Source organism: Mobula hypostoma, chromosome 6 (genome assembly GCF_963921235.1).
Source record: "Mobula hypostoma chromosome 6, sMobHyp1.1, whole genome shotgun sequence".
NCBI classification, from domain to species: domain Eukaryota; kingdom Metazoa; phylum Chordata; class Chondrichthyes; order Myliobatiformes; family Myliobatidae; genus Mobula; species Mobula hypostoma.
Window position 1 is genome coordinate 127539912 of NC_086102.1, and position 21392 is coordinate 127561303.

The 21392-nt window shown below is 39.7% G+C and overlaps 1 protein-coding gene across 6 annotated transcripts in view; it reads right to left on the reverse strand.

Annotated features, from left to right (window-relative positions):
• The window catches only part of LOC134348378 (trafficking kinesin-binding protein 2-like), a 106933-nt gene that overhangs the window by 28623 nt on the left and 56918 nt on the right, over positions 1-21392 (reverse strand). For all 6 annotated transcript variants that reach the window (XM_063051647.1, XM_063051651.1, XM_063051648.1 and 3 more), the window contains 5 exons: positions 16590-16706; positions 12417-12626; positions 4214-4292; positions 3185-3315; positions 2975-3049 (listed from right to left, as the gene is read on the reverse strand). In XM_063051647.1, coding sequence (XP_062907717.1) covers positions 2975-3049; positions 3185-3315; positions 4214-4292; positions 12417-12626; positions 16590-16706 — 612 coding nt within the window. The remainder of the gene's footprint in view (positions 1-2974; positions 3050-3184; positions 3316-4213; positions 4293-12416; positions 12627-16589; positions 16707-21392) is intronic.

A 21392-nucleotide genomic window follows, 5' to 3' on the forward strand; every position in this document is an offset into this window, starting at 1 on the left:
TCCACTATGCCTAGCCCCATCTCTAGCCGCCTCGACTCTGTCTTGCCACTGGATCCAGATGGGAATTGGGAAGAGAGAGTGAGGCTGACTCTGCGCAACTCTCCCTCACTTAAATCCAAATCATGCGCTAGTCTCGACACCATCAAATGGTGTCGAGGTCCTCATCGATGTTGACGATGGACGAACACACAACACACCACCTTTAGAAAATAAAAAAACAGCCTACCACAACACCTTTAATATCATTGTCGGGGACTTCAATCAGGCTTATTTGAAGAAATCCCTGCCAATTATCATCAATACCTCATCTGCAGCACCAGGGGTCCTAACATAGTCAACCACTGCTATACTACAATTAGGAATACCTACTGTTCCATGTCTACATGGCATTTCGGTAATCTGATCACTTTGTTGTCCTCCTACTATCCTACTACCTGCATACAGGCAGAGGCTAAAGAGCAAGGCGCCAGAGATTAAAACAACAAAGAGGTGGTTGCGGGAGGCTGAGGAGCAGCTAAGTGATTGCCTGAGTCAGTGGACAGGGTCGTGTTCAAGGACACTATGGCTGTCACAAACTTTAGAAAAACAGTCATAGACAAGTGTGTCCTCACAATATCATGCAGAGCCTTTCCAAAGCAGAAGCCCTGGATGAACCATGAGATCTGCAATCCCCTGCGGGCCAGATCAGTGACATTTAGGTCTGGTGAACAAATAAAATACAGGTATGATTTCTGGAAAGCCATCTCACAAAGTGGCAATTCCGTATGAAACTTAAGTCATTGAAGGATGCTCAACAGCTATGGCAGAACTTGAATGCTATCACCTCCTACAAAGTGAAGCCAAGTGACATAGGTGACAATAAAGTTTCGCTCGCTGATGAGCTTATTGCCTTTTATGCTAACTTTGACTATCAAAATATGGAAGCACTTTCACGAAGTCCCACAACACTCGATCACATTGTGATTTCAGTCCTGGGACCAACATGAGAGTATCTTTCATGAAGGTGAACCCACAGAAAGCATCCAGCCCAGATGGGCTACTAAAGTCCTGTGCTGATCAACTCGCTGGAGTATTCACTAATATCTTTAACCTCTCACTTCAGATGTTTGAGGTGCCCACTTGCTTCAAGCAGGCTTCAATTATACCTGTCTCTACTCTAAGGAGATTGTGCCTCAATGACAATCATCCAGCAGCACTTACATCCACTGTGCTTTGAGAGGTTGGAGATGAAACACACCTGCCTGAGAAGCGACTTGGATCTGCTCCAATTTGTTACCATCATAACAAGTCAACAGCAGATGCCATTCCATTGGCTCCTCACTCAACTCTGGCACATCTGGACAGCAAAGATGCATACATCATACATCATGATGCACTCATTGACCACAGTTTGGCATTTAATACTATCATACCCTCAAAAATAATCAGTATGCTTCAAGACCTAGGCCTCAGTACCTCCTTATGCAATTTGATCCTTGATTTCCTCACTTGCAGATCCCAGTCAGTTCAGATTGTCAACATCTCCACCACAATCATCATCATCAGCACAGGTGCTCCACAAGGATGTATGCTTAGCCCCTTGCTCTACTCGCTTTATACTTGTGATTGTGAGGCTAAGCACAGCTCCAATGCCATATTTAAATTTGCTGACAGCACCACTATCGTTGGCCGAACAAAGGTGGTGACAGCTCAACATATAGGAGGGAGATTGAAAATCTGGCTGAGTGGTGTCACAACAACAACCTCTCAAGAGCAAGAAGCTGATTATGAACTTCAGGAGGAGGAAACCAGAGGTCCATGAGCCAGTTCTCATCAGGGAACGGTGGAGTCAGAAACTTTAAATTGCGCATTGTTATCATTTCACAGGATCTGTCCTAGGCCTAGCACATAAGTGCCATTAAGAAGAAAGCACAGAAACTTCTATATTAGTGTGAATACATTGACTTGTTGCATCACGGCCTAATATAGAAACACCCTTACTCAATGCTCTTGAATGAAAAATTTTACAAAAAGTAGTGGATGCTGCCCAGTTCATCACGGGTAAAGTCCTTCCCACCACTGAGCACATCCACATGGAGCACTGTTGCAATAAAGCAGCATCCATCATCTAAGCCATGCTCTCTTCTCACTACTGCCATCAGGAAGGTGGTACAGGAGCCTCAGGACCCACACCAGCAGGATTAGGAATAGTTATTACCCCTCAACCATCAGACAGGGGATAAATGCACTCACTCCATCAGTGAACCGTTCCTTCAATCTATGGACTCACTTTCAAGGACTCTTAATATTATTTATTGCTTGTTTATTTATTATTATTTCTTCTTTTATCTCTTTGTATTTGCACAGTTTGTCTTTTGCACATTGATTGCTTGCTCATTCTTTTGGGGGTGGTCTTTCATTGACTCTATAGTGTTTCTTGTATTTACTGTGAATGCCCGCAAGAAAATGAATCTCAGGGCTGTATATTGTGACATATATGTAGTTAGATAATAAATTCACTTTGAACTTTAAAAGCTATGCTTTACAGAATTGAACTAGAAATGTATTTAAATTGAAATCTCAAATGTCTGATTGCTTCATGGCACATATCCTTTGATACTTGGAATTCCACCTGCAAAGACCAGAACTCTGTGCTCTAAATTGTAATTCCAGTTTATACAAAATCATTAAAACTGTCATAAATAGACATCATTCTAAAAAGGAGCAGCAGAGAGGCGAAAAGATAATATTTTCACTGGTGTACTGCATGGGTTGAGGTTGCAATGGGAGGGAATAATATCTCCCTCTGCAACTATTTGACATTTCAGGTCAAAGACCAGAACATTAATTCTGTTTCTCCTTCCATGGATTCTGCCAGACTTGTTAGGTGTTCCTTGTATCTGCAGTTTTTTTTCTTTGCTTTCTATTGCTTGCAGAAAACAGAAAGTGTTTAAGTTTGTTACAGCATGACTTCAGACCAAGGAAAAGTACTCACTTCTGCTGTAAGCTGTCGCTGGGCATCTTTAGATGCCTGAAGATGTTGCTTCAGTTCTTCTTTCTCAATGGCGCACTAAAAAAGAATTAGTACCTATGACTTCTTTTTCAGAAAAAGTAACGCAAAAGTGGACAGGCTTCAATAACAGCCTTGCTGCAAGCTTAATAATAAGAGATTCTGTGCCACCGCTTGTGGAATTTTCACACTTGCCTCCTTGACTTTAAGTTGAAGCTCCACGATTTGACTGAGTAGGTTGGTAATCTCCTCCTGATGACGAACAATGTCGTCATTTTTTCTGGAGAGTTCATCTGCTAGGTTAGAAATATTTATATTTGCTTCTCCTTCAAAAAAAAAGAAATAAATGTAAGGACAAGATGAATAAAGGAGTTGAAAGAAACAGTGAATCAATTTGCCAATCAATTTTACTGGAATTGTATTGATTCTATGGATATTGATTTGGTTTGTTCCAAACATGTGACCCTTATGATGTAGCATTATAAGGCTGGCGAATGTTAAAATACCTTGCAATTCAAATACAAATACCTGTATATGTTTCTTTATTCTATCACACTGTATCACATTCCTGGAACACCATCTAACAGCACAAAGGGAATACTTCCACCACATAAATCAGAATAATCCAAGATGACAGGCAACCTTTACCACATTCTTAAGAACAATAACAAATGGCTACTATAAGCAGCCCTTGCTAGCTACAGTCATAAGATAAAACTGAATAAAATACAGTTGATTCATATAATTTCAGGAGAAACAAAATTTCACTGCGTGATGCTTTACAACACACATCTACCCATGCGGATAGGCTAGAAGAGCTCTAAAGTTAAAAGGTTCAAATCTTTCTACCTGTTTCACAGACCAGCTACCTCACAATGATAACTCAAGATTCTACTCACTGACTCATTTCACTGAAGGAAAAAAAAAGGTGGCGATTCTCTTCACTGAATAAATTCAATTCACTTGGATGTAATTCAGACATTTGAATCCAACTGAGCGTTAGTTTACAGGCAATGAACTTCAAGCAGAACATGGTGCTTGATTCACTTTTAGATGTAATGCCAAGACCAAGTCTCAAATGCCCCCTCATAAATATACAAAGATTCTGCAGACACTCTTTCAAAGTAGTAGTGGGGAAATACTAAATGGCCTTAAAAGTACTTTGGCATGTTATGGGTTTTGGAAGGCATTGTATGAAAGCAGGAGCCTTTTATTTGTACTTACTCAACTCCTTCACACAGTCATTGACCAGCTGTTGTTCCTTCTCTTCATAGTTGATGGTTTCTGTCTTTAGGTGACAAGCCTTTGGAATGAAGAGGAGACATAGAGGAGACCAAGGACAGTTAGCAGTTCCTCCAAAGCACTATTCTGAATTAGGTGCTTCAATGCACCTGTTGTTTTGCATAAAGAGATGATACACGTAAGGATGTAGTTCAGTAAAGGCTTGCTTGCACCTTAACTATTAGAACCCACAAAGGAATGAATTATCCTGTAAAACAGCTGTAGTTCTTTATACTAAGATCTGGACTGGGTTTTTAGTGTCAACACCAATGCTAGTTTACAAATAAACCTTCTATTTCATCCCAAAATAAATGCTTCAACATTGACTCGGCAAAAGCAAACTTCTTCATTTCAGTTCTCTTGTATGGATTTTCCCATTTTCTTCTCACTAATCTGTGGGATCTTCATGGACAGTCAACATGTGGCAGATTAGTTCTTTCAAACTGCACTTTCTTCAAGGAATAGGGTGACAAGCACCAGCTTCAGAGGCAACTTCTTTACACCAAGCTAAAGATGACTCTGCTGCTAAAATGGTAGGGGAGGGCAGGAGTTCAACGCCAGTCTCCAAGCAGTGCGTCTGCCTGGGTAGTGTGCTGCTTTTACTTTAAAGTAAGGCAAGTACTTACGTGCAAACTGACTGGAATCTCAAAAAGCTATGACAAATCAGTATTCTACAGGTTAGTACTAAGCAGAGTACTAGTGTCCATTAAATAAGTATTATTTTTAAACCTATGGGACAGGAGAGCGAGTGGATGTACTCCCCTTGGTTAGACCAAAAAGGGTAGATTTCTTCACTGACAGGGTGATAAATTGTTGGAAATCTCTATCTATGACACCCGTGGAGAATCTGTCACTGAATATATTTAAGATAGTGATGTCTGATTTTTAGATATTAAGGGAATTAAGAGATATGGGAAAGTTGCACAAATAAAAGATCATACACAATCTTACTGACTGGCCAAACTGACACAAGGGGCAAATAACCTAATCCTGTTTCTATTTCTTATGTTGTTGTCTCCTCTGGACAAATCAGGTGCAAAATTGTGACCCGATATGATGACTGAAAGCTTGTTGGAAGTCTCCTGATGAAGAGTCATAGCCCGTAATGTTGACTATTTATTAATTTCCATAGATGCTACCTAACCTGCTGAGTTCGTCCAGCATTTGTGTGTTCCTGCTCTGGAAGTTTCAGATACTGTTCTTCAGATTTGTGTCAAAATTCAAGAGGTTAGTACTAAGCAGAGTACTAACAGAGTACTGCACATGCATTCCTCTGGACAAATCAGGTGCAATTGCACAAACCCCTCTCAACTGGTACCAGCTTTATCTGTTTCATTCAGAATCTTTTGCGCTCACTAAGATTGTTTTCGTTCTTTCCAATCTCTCCATTGCTCATTTTTTCATGTTTCTTGTTGCAATGAAAACTTGTTAATGTCAACTATGGTTCTTTCTTCGCAGACGCTGCATTACCTGCTGAATATTTCCAGATCCCTCCCTCCCACACTTTGACACAAATCTGAAGAACAGCATCTGAAACTTCCAGAGTAACACACACAAAACACTGGAGGAACTCAGCAGGTCAGGCAGCATCTATGGAAATGAACAAACAGTCAATGTTTTGGGCTAAGACCCTTCATCAGGAAGCTTTCAGCCAACTGTATGAAGTAACAATTTTGCTATTCCTGTTTTCACCTACTTACCATCTATCCATGGAGTTCCTTTGAAAAGTCATTAACCTGAAGCATTTAACTGTTTTTTATTCCCTTTCATTGGAGTAGTAAATCTGATATATTTTTATTCTACATACTTTCGAGATAAATTGACATGCTCATCAACAATAGGGAATGACACATTGTTTTATAACATATTATAAGCCTGGGTCTGAAAACATAGCAGCCATGAACCGACAGCTATTAAGATTATTAAAATTTACACTAACAATCTTCAGCCTGGTATGAAGTTCACACAAGATTCTACACTAATTCCACAAATAAAGGTCATGAAGCCTGTTAATATTCTTCCCTTTCCACACTTCCATGTGGAATTGTTCAGAAGAGAACACTTCAAAGTAAATCATAGCTATTACAAAACAGATTCACATAATTTAAAACACAGTGCACAAAACTATGCACACTGCTGATCTGGGCAACTGTAACCTGGCACCCACAAGGTGTCAAATTGGTATCTGGTTACTGCTTTGTGACCTTAACCATTTGTATCTGATTAGATTAGATTCAACTTTACTGTCATTGTGCCAAGTACAGATACAAAGCCAATGAAATGCAGTTAGCATCTAACCAGAAATGCAAAGAATAGTGTTATTACAAAATTTTTACGAATAAAAAGTAAGTGCTAGAGCACACAAATATAAAAGTACTGAAACAGTACAATATAGGTGCAATACTGCTTAGCGCTGTGATGTAAGGTTCAGCAAGGTCACAGCCTCAGGGAAGAAGCTCTTCCTGTGCCTGCTGGTGCGGGAGCGGAGGCTCCTGTAGCACCTACTGGATGGGAGGAGAGTAAAAAGTCCATGGTTAGGGTGAGATGCATCCTTGATAATGCTTTTCGCCCTGCCCAGGCAACGTTTATGGTAGATATACTCAATGGTGGGCAATTGGGTGCTGATAATCCGCTAGACAGTTTTCGCCACACGCTGGAGTGCTTTGCAATCTGATACGGGACAATTGCCATACCACACTGAGATGCAGTTGGTGAGTATGCTCTCAATGGTACAGTGGTAAAAACCCGTCAGTATCCTGGGACAGAGGTGAGCTTTCTTGATGATCCGCAGGAAATAAAGGCCCTGTTGTGCCTTTTTGATCAGGATGGAGGAGTTCAGGGACCAGGTGAGATCCTCGGAAATGTGGACATCAAGGAATTTGAAGCTTGATACACGCTCCACTACAGCTCCATTGATGTAGATGGGGATGTGAGTATTAATCCTAATAGCTGGTGGTGTAAAAATTAATTCAGCAAAATTTTAAATGGTGCCCTCATTATTCCAGACCAGTGCTTTCTAATGCTTACCCTTTCAACCTATGTCACTGCTTCAGAAAGGAACCTTCCAGAGGCGCAGTGTGGCATTCGGCCAGAACAGATACAGTAGACATGATATTTGCCATGAGGCAAGTCCAGGAGAAGTGCATTGAGCAGAACAAGCCTCTTTACTCTGTCTTCATTGACCTGCCAAAGGCATTTGACACTGTAAACAGGGAGGCTCTCTGGATCATCCTGAGACGTTACGGATGCCTGAGGAAATTTGTGAAGATGATTCAGCTGCTCCATGACGGAATGACAGGACAGGTCCTTTGCAGTGGTGATACTTCAGCTGCATTTGCCATTTCCAACGGGGTGAAGCAGGGCTGTGTACTAGCCCCAGTCTTGTTTAATCTGTTCTTCACTTCCATGTTGTCACATGCTGTCCAAGGTCTGAGGGAGGGAGTGTACATCAGGTACTGATTGGACGGCTCTCTCTTTGACCTTCGCCGCTTGAATGCACGAACAAGTGCCTCCATACAGTCATTCAAGAAACCCTCTTTGCTGATGACTATGTGCTCCTGGTGCACAAAGACAGTAACCTACAGTTGATGCTGAACAAATTCTCAGATGCCACTATGCCCTTTGGCATGACTATCAGCCTGAACAAGACTGAAGTACTTCACCAGCCCATGCCAAACACCAACCTCATAGAACCAAAAATCACTGTTGACGACACCCAGCTGACAAATGTAAACAGCTTCAAATACTTGGGAAGCATCATCTCGAGTGATGGGTCTTTGGACAAAGAAATTGACTCCAGGATCAGCAAGGCCAGCCAGGCTCTGGGGAGGCTGCGTACCAGAGTGCTCAATCAACACAATGTCCGCATCTCCACAAAGCTGAAAGTCTACAGAGCTGTGGTCATCCCTTCTCTCCTATATGGATGTGAGACCTGATCTCTGTACCAATGACACGTCAAACAACTGGAGAAATTTCACATGCGTGCCCTCCACTCCATCCTTGGCATTTGTTGGCAAGACCGTGTCTCCAACCTGGAGGTCTTGGATCGCGCGGAGTCTACCAGCATTGAGTCCCTGATCATCAGAGCCCAGATGCGGTGGGTGGGACACGTCATCAGAATGGACGACCGCTGTATGCCTCGCCAACTGCTCTATGGTGAACTGGAGACCAGAAAGAGACATGAAGGACGTCGACGCAAGCGCCACAAAGGCGCTGTGAAGGAAACCCTACCCTACTGTGATATCCAGCCAAGGGAACTAGAAGCTGCGGCTGCTGACAGAACCCGCTGGCGAGCCCTGTGCTATGAAGCCAACACCAGTTTTGAAGACAGGTGCTGCCAAAAACTGATGGAAAACCGTGAGCGGCGTCACAGAACAGCAGCCACAATTATTACAACAACGGACCTCCAGTGCCCCCATTGTGCTAGACTCTGCGCTTCCAGACTGGGAATGCAGAGCCAACTCCGTGTTCACAGATGAACTGCACAACAGCGTGTCTTCCTCAAACCCAAAGTACTACCACTACTGCTTTGTGACCTTAACCATTTGTATCTGGTGGTGTAAAAATTAATTTAGCAAAATTTTAATTGGTGCCCTCATTATTCCAGACCAGTGCTTTCTAATGCTTACCGTTTCAACCTATGTCACTGCTTTCTGATGTCCATCCTTTTAATCCTATGCCCCTGCCACCGGGCTTCTTATTTGCTTTTTTTTTACTGCTAGCTAGTGCAGTCAATTAATCTGGACATTAATATTTGGCAATCATAGTTTAATTTGGATCTTTTATGTAGATGGTCTGCTATCCACATGCCTATCTGACATCAACATTAAAAACCACATTTTCTATAACATAGTGGATGTCATTGCCTTTCTAGCACACTTTCTCTCTCTCTCTGGCAATCTGAATGTTGATCTCATGAACTACCAACCAGATATTATGTTGCTAACTTCAGCCACAGTGTTTTCTGATTGCTGACATTGTGGCCCACATTGTTGATTTCAAGGCAATATTCAGAATAGGCCACAATTTGGTTTCATCATTTAAATACAGGTACATCAAAATATTGACTGAACCTACAACGTCGATGAAATCCATAACTTTGATAAGAGACAAATAATCTACCTGAAAATACTGGAATCATTCATCAGGCCAAGCAGCAAGAGTTAACATGCTACAAAAGTATGAAAACAAGAGTTAACATTTCAACTTGACCTTTGAATACCACAGTGTGAAAACTGGGAAGAGCAAAACAATCACTATCAAGAGTAAATTCACTCAAGATTATACTACTTGGAAATCAAATGATTGCACAACACCTTCAGTTTCCTTTGCCACGCAAGATGTTAATTAATCCTCTGATAGTCATAGCCTTATTATATGTCACTATAATTGTCCCCTCTTTTGACAATAAACAGTAAGATTCAAGCATTGAATGAGCTTAGCGTTTCTCACCTTAGCACCCATTCCGTTTTTAATTCATTACTTTTTCAGCCATTTCTTCATACCACTCACAGAGTAAATCAAAATGGCTGAACTGAGGACCTTGGGATGAAGCCAAAATGAATCACCAGTCAGCGTTATCTTTAGCACTCATGTGCCATGCCCTGCTTTCATTAACAAAGGGAACTTTTGTGGGGCCTTCTCCTATTAGCTTTTTTAACTATCTCATCATTCTTAGTTGGATGTGGCCAGACTAGAACTTTGATCTAATCTGTTGGTTCCAAGGTCACTTAGCTGTCTGCTCCCTGTTGTTCAGTGCGCTTGTAGTCAGTTCTGCAGCTTTCCAGTCTGCCAACTCACTTTTTATGATGTCTAATTATGTTTCCAGTATGCCCTACTGCACACACCAGAGTTGAGTACTTGGCTTGGTGTAATACAAGGGGCCACAGACTGTAATAGTATATATTTCCGCTGCTGCTGACAGCCCACAGCATTTCAGATGTCTAGTTTTCACCTGCTAGACCTATTCACATTTAACATCATGGCAATGCCACACTAAGCAAACGACATGTAAAAGACTGATGGGCTGCCATGAACCAATGTTTACTGGTTGCCATCTGGCTCAAAAGCTAGAGGTGTCCTGAAGGCACTTTTGCCATCCTGTTATCATTGATGCAAGGCTAAAAATAGGTGGAGGCTACCATGAACAATATTCAATGCATTATGTTAGACTGTTGCCGAGTACACAAAAGTTTTAAAAGCTGAGCTTACTCCACAGAGCAGGAACTGGCGTTTATCTCTCAAGCATCATGACTCAAATAAATGATTCTGGTAATTACATTTCTCCTGTTTATGGAACCTTGCTATGCACAATTTGTCTGTCAAGTCTCTGACATTATAACAGTGCAAAAATTAATCCAATTCTGATTCAGTTACATGCGCACTGCTTAAAAACTCAGTAACTCCAGCAGCATAAAGGAAATTGGGCACAGTTGGACCAACCCTACAACTTCAGTCAACCCGTTTCCCTTCACTTACTATAAAGTAAACAGGAAAGCAAACAGGAAGGGCACTGAAGTTAGATCTGGATGAGCAGTAATAGGAATTAGAGGTTTTGGTCAAGGGTTGGCTGCCATTGATGCAGGGATCGATAAACGGTTTATGCAGAAAGGGAGCTGACATTGACCTAGACTGAGTCAAGGAGAGGCATACTGTAGATCAGGGGTCCCCAACATTTTTTGCACCGCGGACCGATTTAATATTGACAATATTCTTGCCGACCAGCCGACCAGTGGGGGGTGTTCAAGTAGGGTTAAACTCACCTCAACATGTCTTTTACAGTTAGGGTTGCCAACTTTCTCACTCCCAAATAAGGGACAAAAGTAGCAGTCAAATATAGGACACTTGCGTTTACCCCGAGGACTACCATGACCATGAAGCCTTGAGCGGGAACCTGTGTGCGCATGCGCGTACGTGCCGATTTCCCCCCCCCCCCACAAATCGGTTTTGGTTTAATCTTCCTGACTACACAGTACATACATTATTTCTACATTATATAGGCTGTGTATTTATCATATCATTCCTGCTTTTACTATATGTTAGTGTTATCTTAGCTTTTATGTGTTATTTGGTATGATTTGGTAGGTTATTTTTTGGGTCTGGGAACGCTCAAAAGTTTTTCCCATATAAATTAATGCTAATTGCTTCTTCGCTTGATGCCATTTTGGCACGAAAGGCTTCATAGGGACGCTCTACCTTAGCGGGGGAAATACAGGTCAAGGGCGGTCCCGTATGGGACAAACCAACTTAGCCCAATATACAGGATGTCCCGGCAAATACGGGACAGTTGGCAACCCTATGTTCAAGTTCAACAGTGCGTGACAGGGAATGAGGAAAGGTGCAGCTGACTCATATCGTCTCCTCACGGCCCAGTAGCACATGCTCTGTGGCCCGGTGGTTGGGGACCGGTGCTGTAGATGAACTGGTGAGCTGCACTCAGTGGACAGACATCAACTACTGGACAATTCAGTTATCAGTAGTAGTTACTGAATGAGGATCGCCAGATTGTGTAACGTGGGTTGGCTAAGTACTATTCTGTATCGCTCTATGACTCTAAACCAGGAAACTATCATAGATGAGTTCCATTGCAAAAGATTTTAAAAAATCATAATGTACTGAAAAAACAGGTTGCAGCTGAATCAATGCTGTTCAATTTAAATCCTGTAGAAAAGTTGTTTTAAATTTTAAAATTATGCCTAAAGAACAAAGAAGAAGTCATTTAACCAATTGATCTGTGCCAGTGATTATAGAAACATAGAAAACAGGTGCAGGAGTAGGCCATTCGGCCCTTCGAGCCTGCACCACCATTCAGTATGATCATGGCTGATCATCCAACTCAAGAATCCTGTACCTTCTTTCTCTCCATAACCCCTGATCCCTTTAGCCACAAGGGCCATATCTAACTCCCTCTTAAGTATAGCCAATGAACTGGCCTCAACTGTTTCCTGTGGCAGAGAATTCCACAGATTCACCATTCTCTGTGTGAAGAAGTTTTTCCTCATCTCAGTCCTATAGACAGACCTTTTCCTACTCTACTCAATCCCCAATCAGCATATCCTTCAAACACAAGTAACTAATAAATAAACTATAGGAGTGATTTGTATTTGACTTGTAGTGCACGCTTAAATCAATTAAACTAAATGCCTACCTCAGAACGGAGAGAAAGATTTTCATCCTCCAGTTCTCGTAGTTTACTTTGCAATGCGTCCAACTGCATCAAACTATGTGACAAATGAAAGGACTCATTACGTCGGAGAGGTGTGGAGCAGCTGGAGTCAGATTCACTCTCCTCAGAGGCATTGGCCACAACTTTCAGAAGCTCATCCTTTTTTGACAGCTCATGTTGCAGCTGGTTAACCTGATGGAAAGAAAATGGACTGAGCAAAGGGTAACTAGAAGGACAGAATACAGTTGAATTAGAAAAGCTGAGCAATAAAGTTCTTTTCTAATAATTATTCCTCAATCAATTTCTGATCATTGTGTTGCCTCTTTAGGACACTGTCATGTGTAAACTGTAGCATTTCCAATCTTACAAAAACAATTAGAATAAAGTGCATTGGGATATCCTAGAGGGCAAAAGGTTGCACAAATGTTGCACTCTAGCTATCTGAGCCTTACATTAAATTTTAATGTTTCTTATAAGCAATACCTTTAACTTAATCACTACTGTAAGAACAGCTGTTTCCTTTATTCAACATCCATTACTTTAATTACATCTAAGTACAACAGCTTTCTTTAATAATTGTATAGTTGCTGAAAAAAAGTGTCAAGCAACTGATGTGACATCTTCATATTTTACATGACTTGAACGTAAAAACCTACTATCTAATGCAACCGTACATGAAGTCCCATTTATTTACCATTGTAAAACACATGGATAGTAGATGCGCTATATGCACCTAAATTTACAGAAGGCATTTGATTCGGTGTTGTATCAAAGGTTATTACAGAAAATACTTATGATGACGTACTGGCATGTCAGAAAATTGGTTGCAACAGAAAATACAGGGAAAGCATAAATCGGTCTCTTCTAGTTGGCAAGATGCAAAAGGCTACCAATTGTTTTTAAGATTTATATAAATGATTTAGATGAAGGCCCCAAAGGCATGCTGTTAAATTTGTTGGAGATATATACATTGGCAGGAAAGTTAGTTAAGACACAAGAAAGCTACAAAGGGATAGACTGATTAAGTGAGTGGAAAACAGTCTAGCAAATGGAGAGTAACGCGGGAAAATGAAATTTTCCTGCCAACCCAGAAAAATAAAAAGATTCAGAGCTTTGAGGTACAAGGGATCTTGTACCCCAATACATAATTCTCAAAAGGCATTGCATGCAATCAAGAAAACTGTGATCATTAAAATCGAGGTTACTTAATTTATAGGGGGCATTGGTCAAACAACAGAGCATTCTACTGTATTCTGTATGTGCTTCATTAACATCTTTTTTTTAAATGGAGCACTTTTAATGTGTTAGAAGCCGTACACTTAAGTTTACTAAACCAAAATGTGGAATGGATAGCATGTCTGTCGGTTGAGGAAAGATTGGACAGGCCTAGGTTGTATCCACAGATCTCAGAAAGATTTGATTGAAATATACAAAATCCTGGGTTGTACTGATGGGGTGCCTGGGAAGAGAACACTTCTACCAGACCCTTCAAAGCATTGATATAAAAATTAGCACTAAGCCTCAAAAAGATAAATTTGGGAAGATAATGAAAATCCAGGTTATGTACTCTAGAGACACAAAAGCTGGCATAGAGACAGTCAGGGTATGAAATTACAAGGTCTTTGCAGCCCAAGACACAGCAATAATTAGTAGATAAAAAGTGATGATGCACAAGAGAAGCATAGAAGGAGTAAATGAGAGCAGGAAAATCCATGTCAAGAAAGATTTGAATACTAGAATGAGAATTTCAAAAAAATGTTGCTGATTGGGGTCAGTGAGCACAGGACTAATGGCAGAGCGGGATGTTTTCTTAGAAATGTTAATACTCAAGAAAAAAAATGTGCATTTGGTATAGTTATATGAACCAAACCATTGGTTAGGAGTTGTGAACAGTTATTTGACTCTAGCAGCTGCTACTCAATATAAATTGAATTTTCTTCCCTACACTGCAAACTCTCCCTATATTAGTATTGGGAAGAGATAAACAGGCAATCATATAATATAGTACAGCATCAGTCAATTACTAGATTATGCCATATATGAACCTGCTCCTTCTTTACTCAATCTCCATTAACATATCCTTCAAACACAAGTAAATAAAAACTGAACTACAGGAGTGACCTGTAATTGACTTGTTGCGCATAATTATGTCAATTAATCAAAATGAGCATCTCAGGGTGAAGAGATTTTCATCAAGTTCCATCATATACACTTAGTGGCCACTTTATTAGATACAGGAATGGAATCCAATGTTGTCTTCTGCTACTGTAGACCATCTACTTTAAGGTTCAACATGTTGCTCATTCAGAGAAGCACTTCTGCACACTACTGTTGTAATAGGTGGATATTTGAGTTACTGTCATCTTCCTGTAAGGTTCAACCAGTCCCCGGACCTCTCTCATTAACAAAGCATTTCGACCCACAGAACTGCTGCTCACAGGATTTTTTTTCCTGTTTTCACACCATTCTCTGTAAACTTTAATAGACTCTAGTGTGTGAAAATCCCATGAAATCAGCAGTTTCTAAGATACTCAAACTACCCCAACTGGCACCAACAACTATTCCATGGTCAAAGTCACTGAAATCACATTTCTTCCCCATTCGGATATTTGGTCTGAAAAGCAACTGAAGCTTTTGACCGTGTCGGCATGCTTTAACGCATTGAGTTGCTGCCACATGATTAGTTGACTATACATTTGCATTAACGAGGTATACAGGTGTATCCAACAAAGTGGCCACCTGAATATAGAGTGAAAGTCAATCCCACAGTATACAAGAACTTGATAACATTTTCAGTGTTAGGGAGTATTCTGGAGTTACCTGAATATAGCAGATATTAATTCAAGCAAGAACCAGTCTTCATTTCGTATTGTAAATTGCAAGCTGTAAATTGAAGCTTAAAGGACAGGCTGGCCCACAGACCAAGAGATTATGGTTTACAAAATGGTGAGATATTTGCATATGTATTAGCCAAACATTAAAAAAAATGGGGTTGTGTATCAATCTTGGCAACTACAGGCTTAAGTAATTAGCACCTTTGCACATAAATTTAACGAAGTTTACAATTAGTTTGTCCCAATAAAGGTATTTGAACATTCAAAGGTGTCTCCCACTGCAGATATGCAAATCAATGGAAGCATTGTCAATGTGATTGTCACCATTGAAATCGTGTTGAATCACCTAATAATACCACTGATCTCATAAGAGTATAAAAATGTGATGACCTTTGAGTTAGGGAGATTCTATGGAGGGTCTCCAGATGTATGCCTGCTGGTTGTGATGAATAAAGAATACACTATCACCAGCTTCAGTGTCTCTCTGGTGACTTCAATCATGGTCAGAATAGGAGCAACTTATATTTGACTTGCACACACTTAAATCAGTTAATCAAAATGCGCATCTCAGTGCAGGGACAGAGATTTCATCCTCATTATTCACAGTATATACTCAGTGGCTACTTTATATTAGATACACGAGTAGCTACTGTAGCCCAACCATTTCAAGGTTCGATGTGTTGTTCATTCAGAGATGCCCTTCTGCACACCACTGTTGTAACACGTGGTTACTTAAGTTGTCATCTTCCTGTCAGCTTGAACTAGCCTGGCCATTCTCCTCTGATCTCTCTCACTGACAAGGCATTTTCACCCACAGAATGTTTTTGTTTTTCCACACCACTTTTTGTCAACTCCAGAGACTGCTGTGTGTGAAAATCCCAGATCAGTAGTTTCTGAGATAGTCAAACCACACTGTCTAGCACCAACAATCATTCTACAGTCAAAGTCACTTAGGTCATATTTACTCCCCAATTTGATGTTTGGTCTGAACAACAGCTGAATCTCTTGACTATTTCTGCATGCTTTTATGCATAGTTACTGTCACATGATTTGCTGATTAGATATTTGCATTAATGAGCAGGTGTACCCAATAAAGTGGCCACTAAGTATAAAATGAAAGGCAATTCCAGTCAACAAGAACTTAATAACATGTCAGGCATTGGAAAAATTTGGGTAGCCTTTTACATAAACCTACCACAACATTCAGCCATCTCAGCAAAGCACAGATATTGATGTGGAACTCAAATCACTTGGAGGTCAAATGATAAAGGAAGGCGACGTCTCTTTGCTAAAAGTAAGTCAGTTGAAAATGTCAACTCACTTGATCATAAGCCTGGGCCAACTGTTCTTCTAGGAGTTCATTTCTCTCAGACAGTGCTCTGTTCCGCTGCAGTAAAGACTGCCCTATCCGAGCAGCCAATTCCAAATCACGATCTCTCTGCCAAAGAAAAACAACACGTATAATAACAACAAACCCAAATGGTTTGGTGAAAGTCCTTAGGCCATTGCAAGAGTACAAGAAGTTTATAGCACAAAGCTGCAGTTCGCTCTGATCTTACAAATTAATTTTCTCTCTTGGACAAGCCAACCAACTGTGCAATTAAACTATCAATTCTAGGGCAAGTAACGTGCAGAACATTTTACTATTTCTTTAATAAAGTTTTGTGGGGAAAAAAATCAGCACTGGTAGTAAAGCTGAATGAATTCCTTTCTTTTTCTTTTTCAATATTTTTATTGATTTCTTACATAAAATACAGAGTACAGTAAGATATATATCGATTACAATATATTGGAATCACAAATATAGTTTCATTACCCCATATCGTATACATTAAATTTAAACATAATATTGAAAAGATATATTTTTATTATACAAAAAAAGACTAAACCCACTATCAGAAATAAAAAGCTGTTTGGTTAAAAAAAAGGGAAAAATCCTTATCATACAATAAAACATATTGTTAGCCAACATCTGTGCTTAATAGCAAATCAAAGATTTTGAAAATAATTCAAAAAGGGTCCCCACAATGTTAAAAAATCTTGTCTAGGTTCAGAAATTGAACAGCGAGTCTTCTCTAAATGTAAACATGACATAACATCTTTTCACCAATGAGTATGAGTAGGCAGGGTGGCATCCTTCCACTCAAGCAACAATGTCCTCCTGGCTATAAGAGACATAAAGGTCAAAATATGCAAATTATGTGACTCCAAAATAATATCATTTCCTCCAACAATACCAACTAAGGCATTCAAAGGATTAGGTTTAAAGTTTACTTTAAAAAGCACCGAAAAAGTTTGGAACACTTCCTTCCAATATTTTTCAAGGCTCGGACAAGTCCAAAACATATGAATTAGTGAAGCTTCTCCATTGTTACATCTATCCCAATAGGGAGATATATCTGAATAAAAACGAGACAGCTTATCTTTAGACATATGGGCCCTATGAACCACTTTAAATTGTAGAAGGGAATGACGGGCACATAACGATAAGGTATTAACCAACTTAAAAATTTCATTCCAAGTATCCTCAGAAATTGGAATCTGTAAATCTTGTTCCCAGAGATTTTTAATTTTGTCTAAGGGTAGGACTAATCAAAATAGGATATACATGGTAAATGGTAGGGCATTGAAGAATGCAGTAGAACAGAGGGATCTAGGAATAATGGTGCATAGTTCCCTGAAGGTGGAATCTCATGTGGATAGGGTGGTGAAGAAAGCTTTTGGTATGCTGGCCTTTATAAATCAGACTATTGAGTATAGGAGTTGGGATGTAATGTTGAAATTGTACAAGGCATTGGTGAGGCCAAATTTGGAGTATTGTGTACAGTTTTGGTCACCGAATTATAGGAAAGATGTCAACAAAATCGAGGGAGTACAGAGAAAATTTACTAGAATGTTACCTGGGTTTCATCACATAAGTTACAGAGAAAGGTTGAACAAGTTGGGTCTTTATTCTTTGGAACGTAGAAGGTTGAGGGGGGATTTGATAGAGGTATTTAAAATTATGAGGGGGATAGATAGAGTTGACGTGGATAGGCTTTTTCCATTGAGAGTGGGGGAGATTCAAACAAGAGGACATGAATTAAGAGTTAAAGGGCAAAAGTTTAGGGGTAACATGAGGGGGAACTTCTTTACTCAGAGAGTGGTAGCTGTGTGGAACAAGCTTCCAGCAGAAGTGGTTGAGGCAGATTTGATGTTGTCGTTTAAAGTTAAATTGGACAGCTATATGGACAGGAAAGGAATGGAGGGTTATGGGGAATGTAGGTTGGTGGGACTAGGTGAGAGTAAGAGTTCAGCACGGACTAGAAGGGCCGAGATGGCCTGTTTCCGTGCTGTGATTGTTATATGGTTATATGGAATATTTCTCATTCCCAACAACATAACATAAATATTAGATATAGATCCATTATGGAAGGGTTTCAAATTAAAAATTGTATTAAGTAAATTCTTATCTGGACTTTTAGGAAATGTATGTACTTGAGAACGCAAAAAGTCTCTAATTTGTAAATATCGAAAGAAGTGGGTTTTGGGTAGGCTATACTTAGCTGACAATTGTTCAAATGAAGAGAGACTATCTCCAACAAACAAATCCTGAAAACATTTAATACCCAATCTATTCCACTCTTTAAAACCTACATCAGTCATAGAAGGTTTAAAAAAATAGAAAAAAAAATCGGATTTGAAAGTGAAAAACTCAATAAATCAAAATATTTTCTAAATTGTACCCAAATCCTCAAGGTGTCTTTAACTACAAAATTATCAGTTAAATTACTTAAAGGTAAAGGAACTGAGGATCCAAGAAGAGAAATGATAGAAAATTTATTAACAGAATTAGCTTCTAAAGAAACCCAGACTGGACAGTCCTCTCGAAAATGTAAGATTCCGTATATTGACTGCCCAGTAATAAAACCTAAAATTGGGTAAGGCTAAACCTCCATTCTTTTTAGCTTTTTGAAGATGAACTTTATTTAACTGAGAAATTTTATTTTTCCATATATATGAAGATATAATAGAATCCAGACAATCAAAAAAGGATTTAGGAATAAAAACAGGTACGGCCTGAAATAAATATAAAAATTTAGGCAAAATATTCATGTTAATAGAATTAATTCAGCCAATCAATGATAAAGAGAGGGGTGACCAATTTGATAGTGCTTTCTTAACATAATTAAGAAGTGTAAAAAAAATTTCTTTAAAAAGGAATTTATAATTCCTAGTAATTGTTACGCCTAGTAATTGTTACGCCCAAATAAGTAAATTGATTTTACAATTTTAAAAAGGTTTGTTTTAACTAATACCAAATTATTCAAAGGAAAAAGTTCAGTCTTATGGAAGTTAAGTTTATATCCTGAAAACTGACTAAAGCAGGAAAGAAAATAAAGTACGGAAGGTAAAGAAGACTCCACATTAGACATGTAGAGCAAAAGGTTATCAGCATAAAGTGACACTTTTTGAGTAACACCCATCCTTAAAATACCAGTGATATCATTAGATTCCCGGAAAGCAATAGCTCAAAGTTCTAAGACCAAATCAAAAAGCAAAGGACTCAAAGGACAACTTTGTCTGGTTCCACGTTGAAGTTTAATTGGTTTAGAATACTGAGCGGAGGGAGACAGATAAAGTAATTTAATCCATTGAATAAAATCGGGCCCAAAGTTAAAGTTTTAAATAAATAATTCCATTCAACCTGATCAAAGGCTTTCTCAGCATCTAAGGATACCACACATTCCGATATCTCTTTAGAAGGAGAATAAACAACATTCAATAAACAACAAATAATAAAGTGGGAGTATCGATTTTTGATAAATCTAGTCTGATCATCAGAAATAATAGAAGGCAAAATATTTTCAATGCTACAAGCCAAAAGTTTAGATAAAATTTTAGTATCAACATTGAGTAAGGAAATTGGTCTGTAAGAAGAACATTCAGTTGGATCCCTATTCTTTTTAAGAATAAGCGAAATAGAGGCTTCATAAAAAGATTGTGGCAACTTACCTAATTTAAGAGTCCGAAAGGACTGAGTATAAGTGAGGTATACGCAAAGAGGGAAAAGCCTTATAAAACTCTCCAGAAAATCCATCAGGACCTGAAGCCTTCCCCGACTCATAAGAAATGGGTTGATCCAGCAATTTTCAATTATCATCAGAGAGTGTAGAAATGTTTAATCGATCTAAGAAATTATTCATTACAGTACAGGTGTCCGCTTTTCGAACGTTCGCTTTACGAAACCTCATTGTTACGAAAGACCTACATTAGTACCCTGTTTTCGCTTTCAGAAGGTGTTTTCACTGTTCGGAAAAAAAAATTCAGCGCGCAATAAAAGGCAGCGCGCCCCAAGCTGCCGCTCTCCCCCGGATTTGGAATTGCTTTGTTTTAACACGTGCCTGTGAGCAGCCGTTTGCAAGATGAGTTCTAAGGTATCGGAAAAGCCTGAAAGAGCTCGTTAGGGTGTTACACTTACGGTAAAACTAGACATAATTAAGCATTTCGATCGTAGTGAACGAAGTAAGGACAACGTGAGTTTGGCTTGTGGAAGGTGACGAACATGATGTTGAAGAGGTTTTGGCATCCCTTCACCAAGAACTGACAGATGAAGAGCTGATGCAATTGGAAGAAAATAGGATAACAATCAAAACCGAATGCAGTAGCGAACTGAACATGAAGCAACTGCGTGAGATTTTTGCTGCAATGATAAAGTATGACTTTAATTTTGAAAAGGTACGTCGGTTTAGGGGATATTTGCAGGATGGTTTGAGTCCTTATTAAAGAACTGTGTGATAGAAAAATACGCGAGGCTCAGCAGTCAAGCAAGCCTTCCACATCAAACACGGCAGACTACGAACCTCGACCTTCGACATCGAGGCGGGCAGAGATAGAAGAAGATGAGCTGCCTGCTCTAATGGAAACAGGCGACGAGATGACACCCCAGTGTCCCACCACCCCAACACCCAGGCCACGGACAGATACCGATTTGCGGAGAATGCAAAGGTAGCCGGGAGGCACACAGCACATCTTTTAGTAAAAAGCCGTAATAAAAATGCTAAATTAGGTGCCGCCTACACGTAATTGTCAACCCAGATCAGAGACGACGCAATCGGAAATCGGCACTGATCTGGGCCGACAA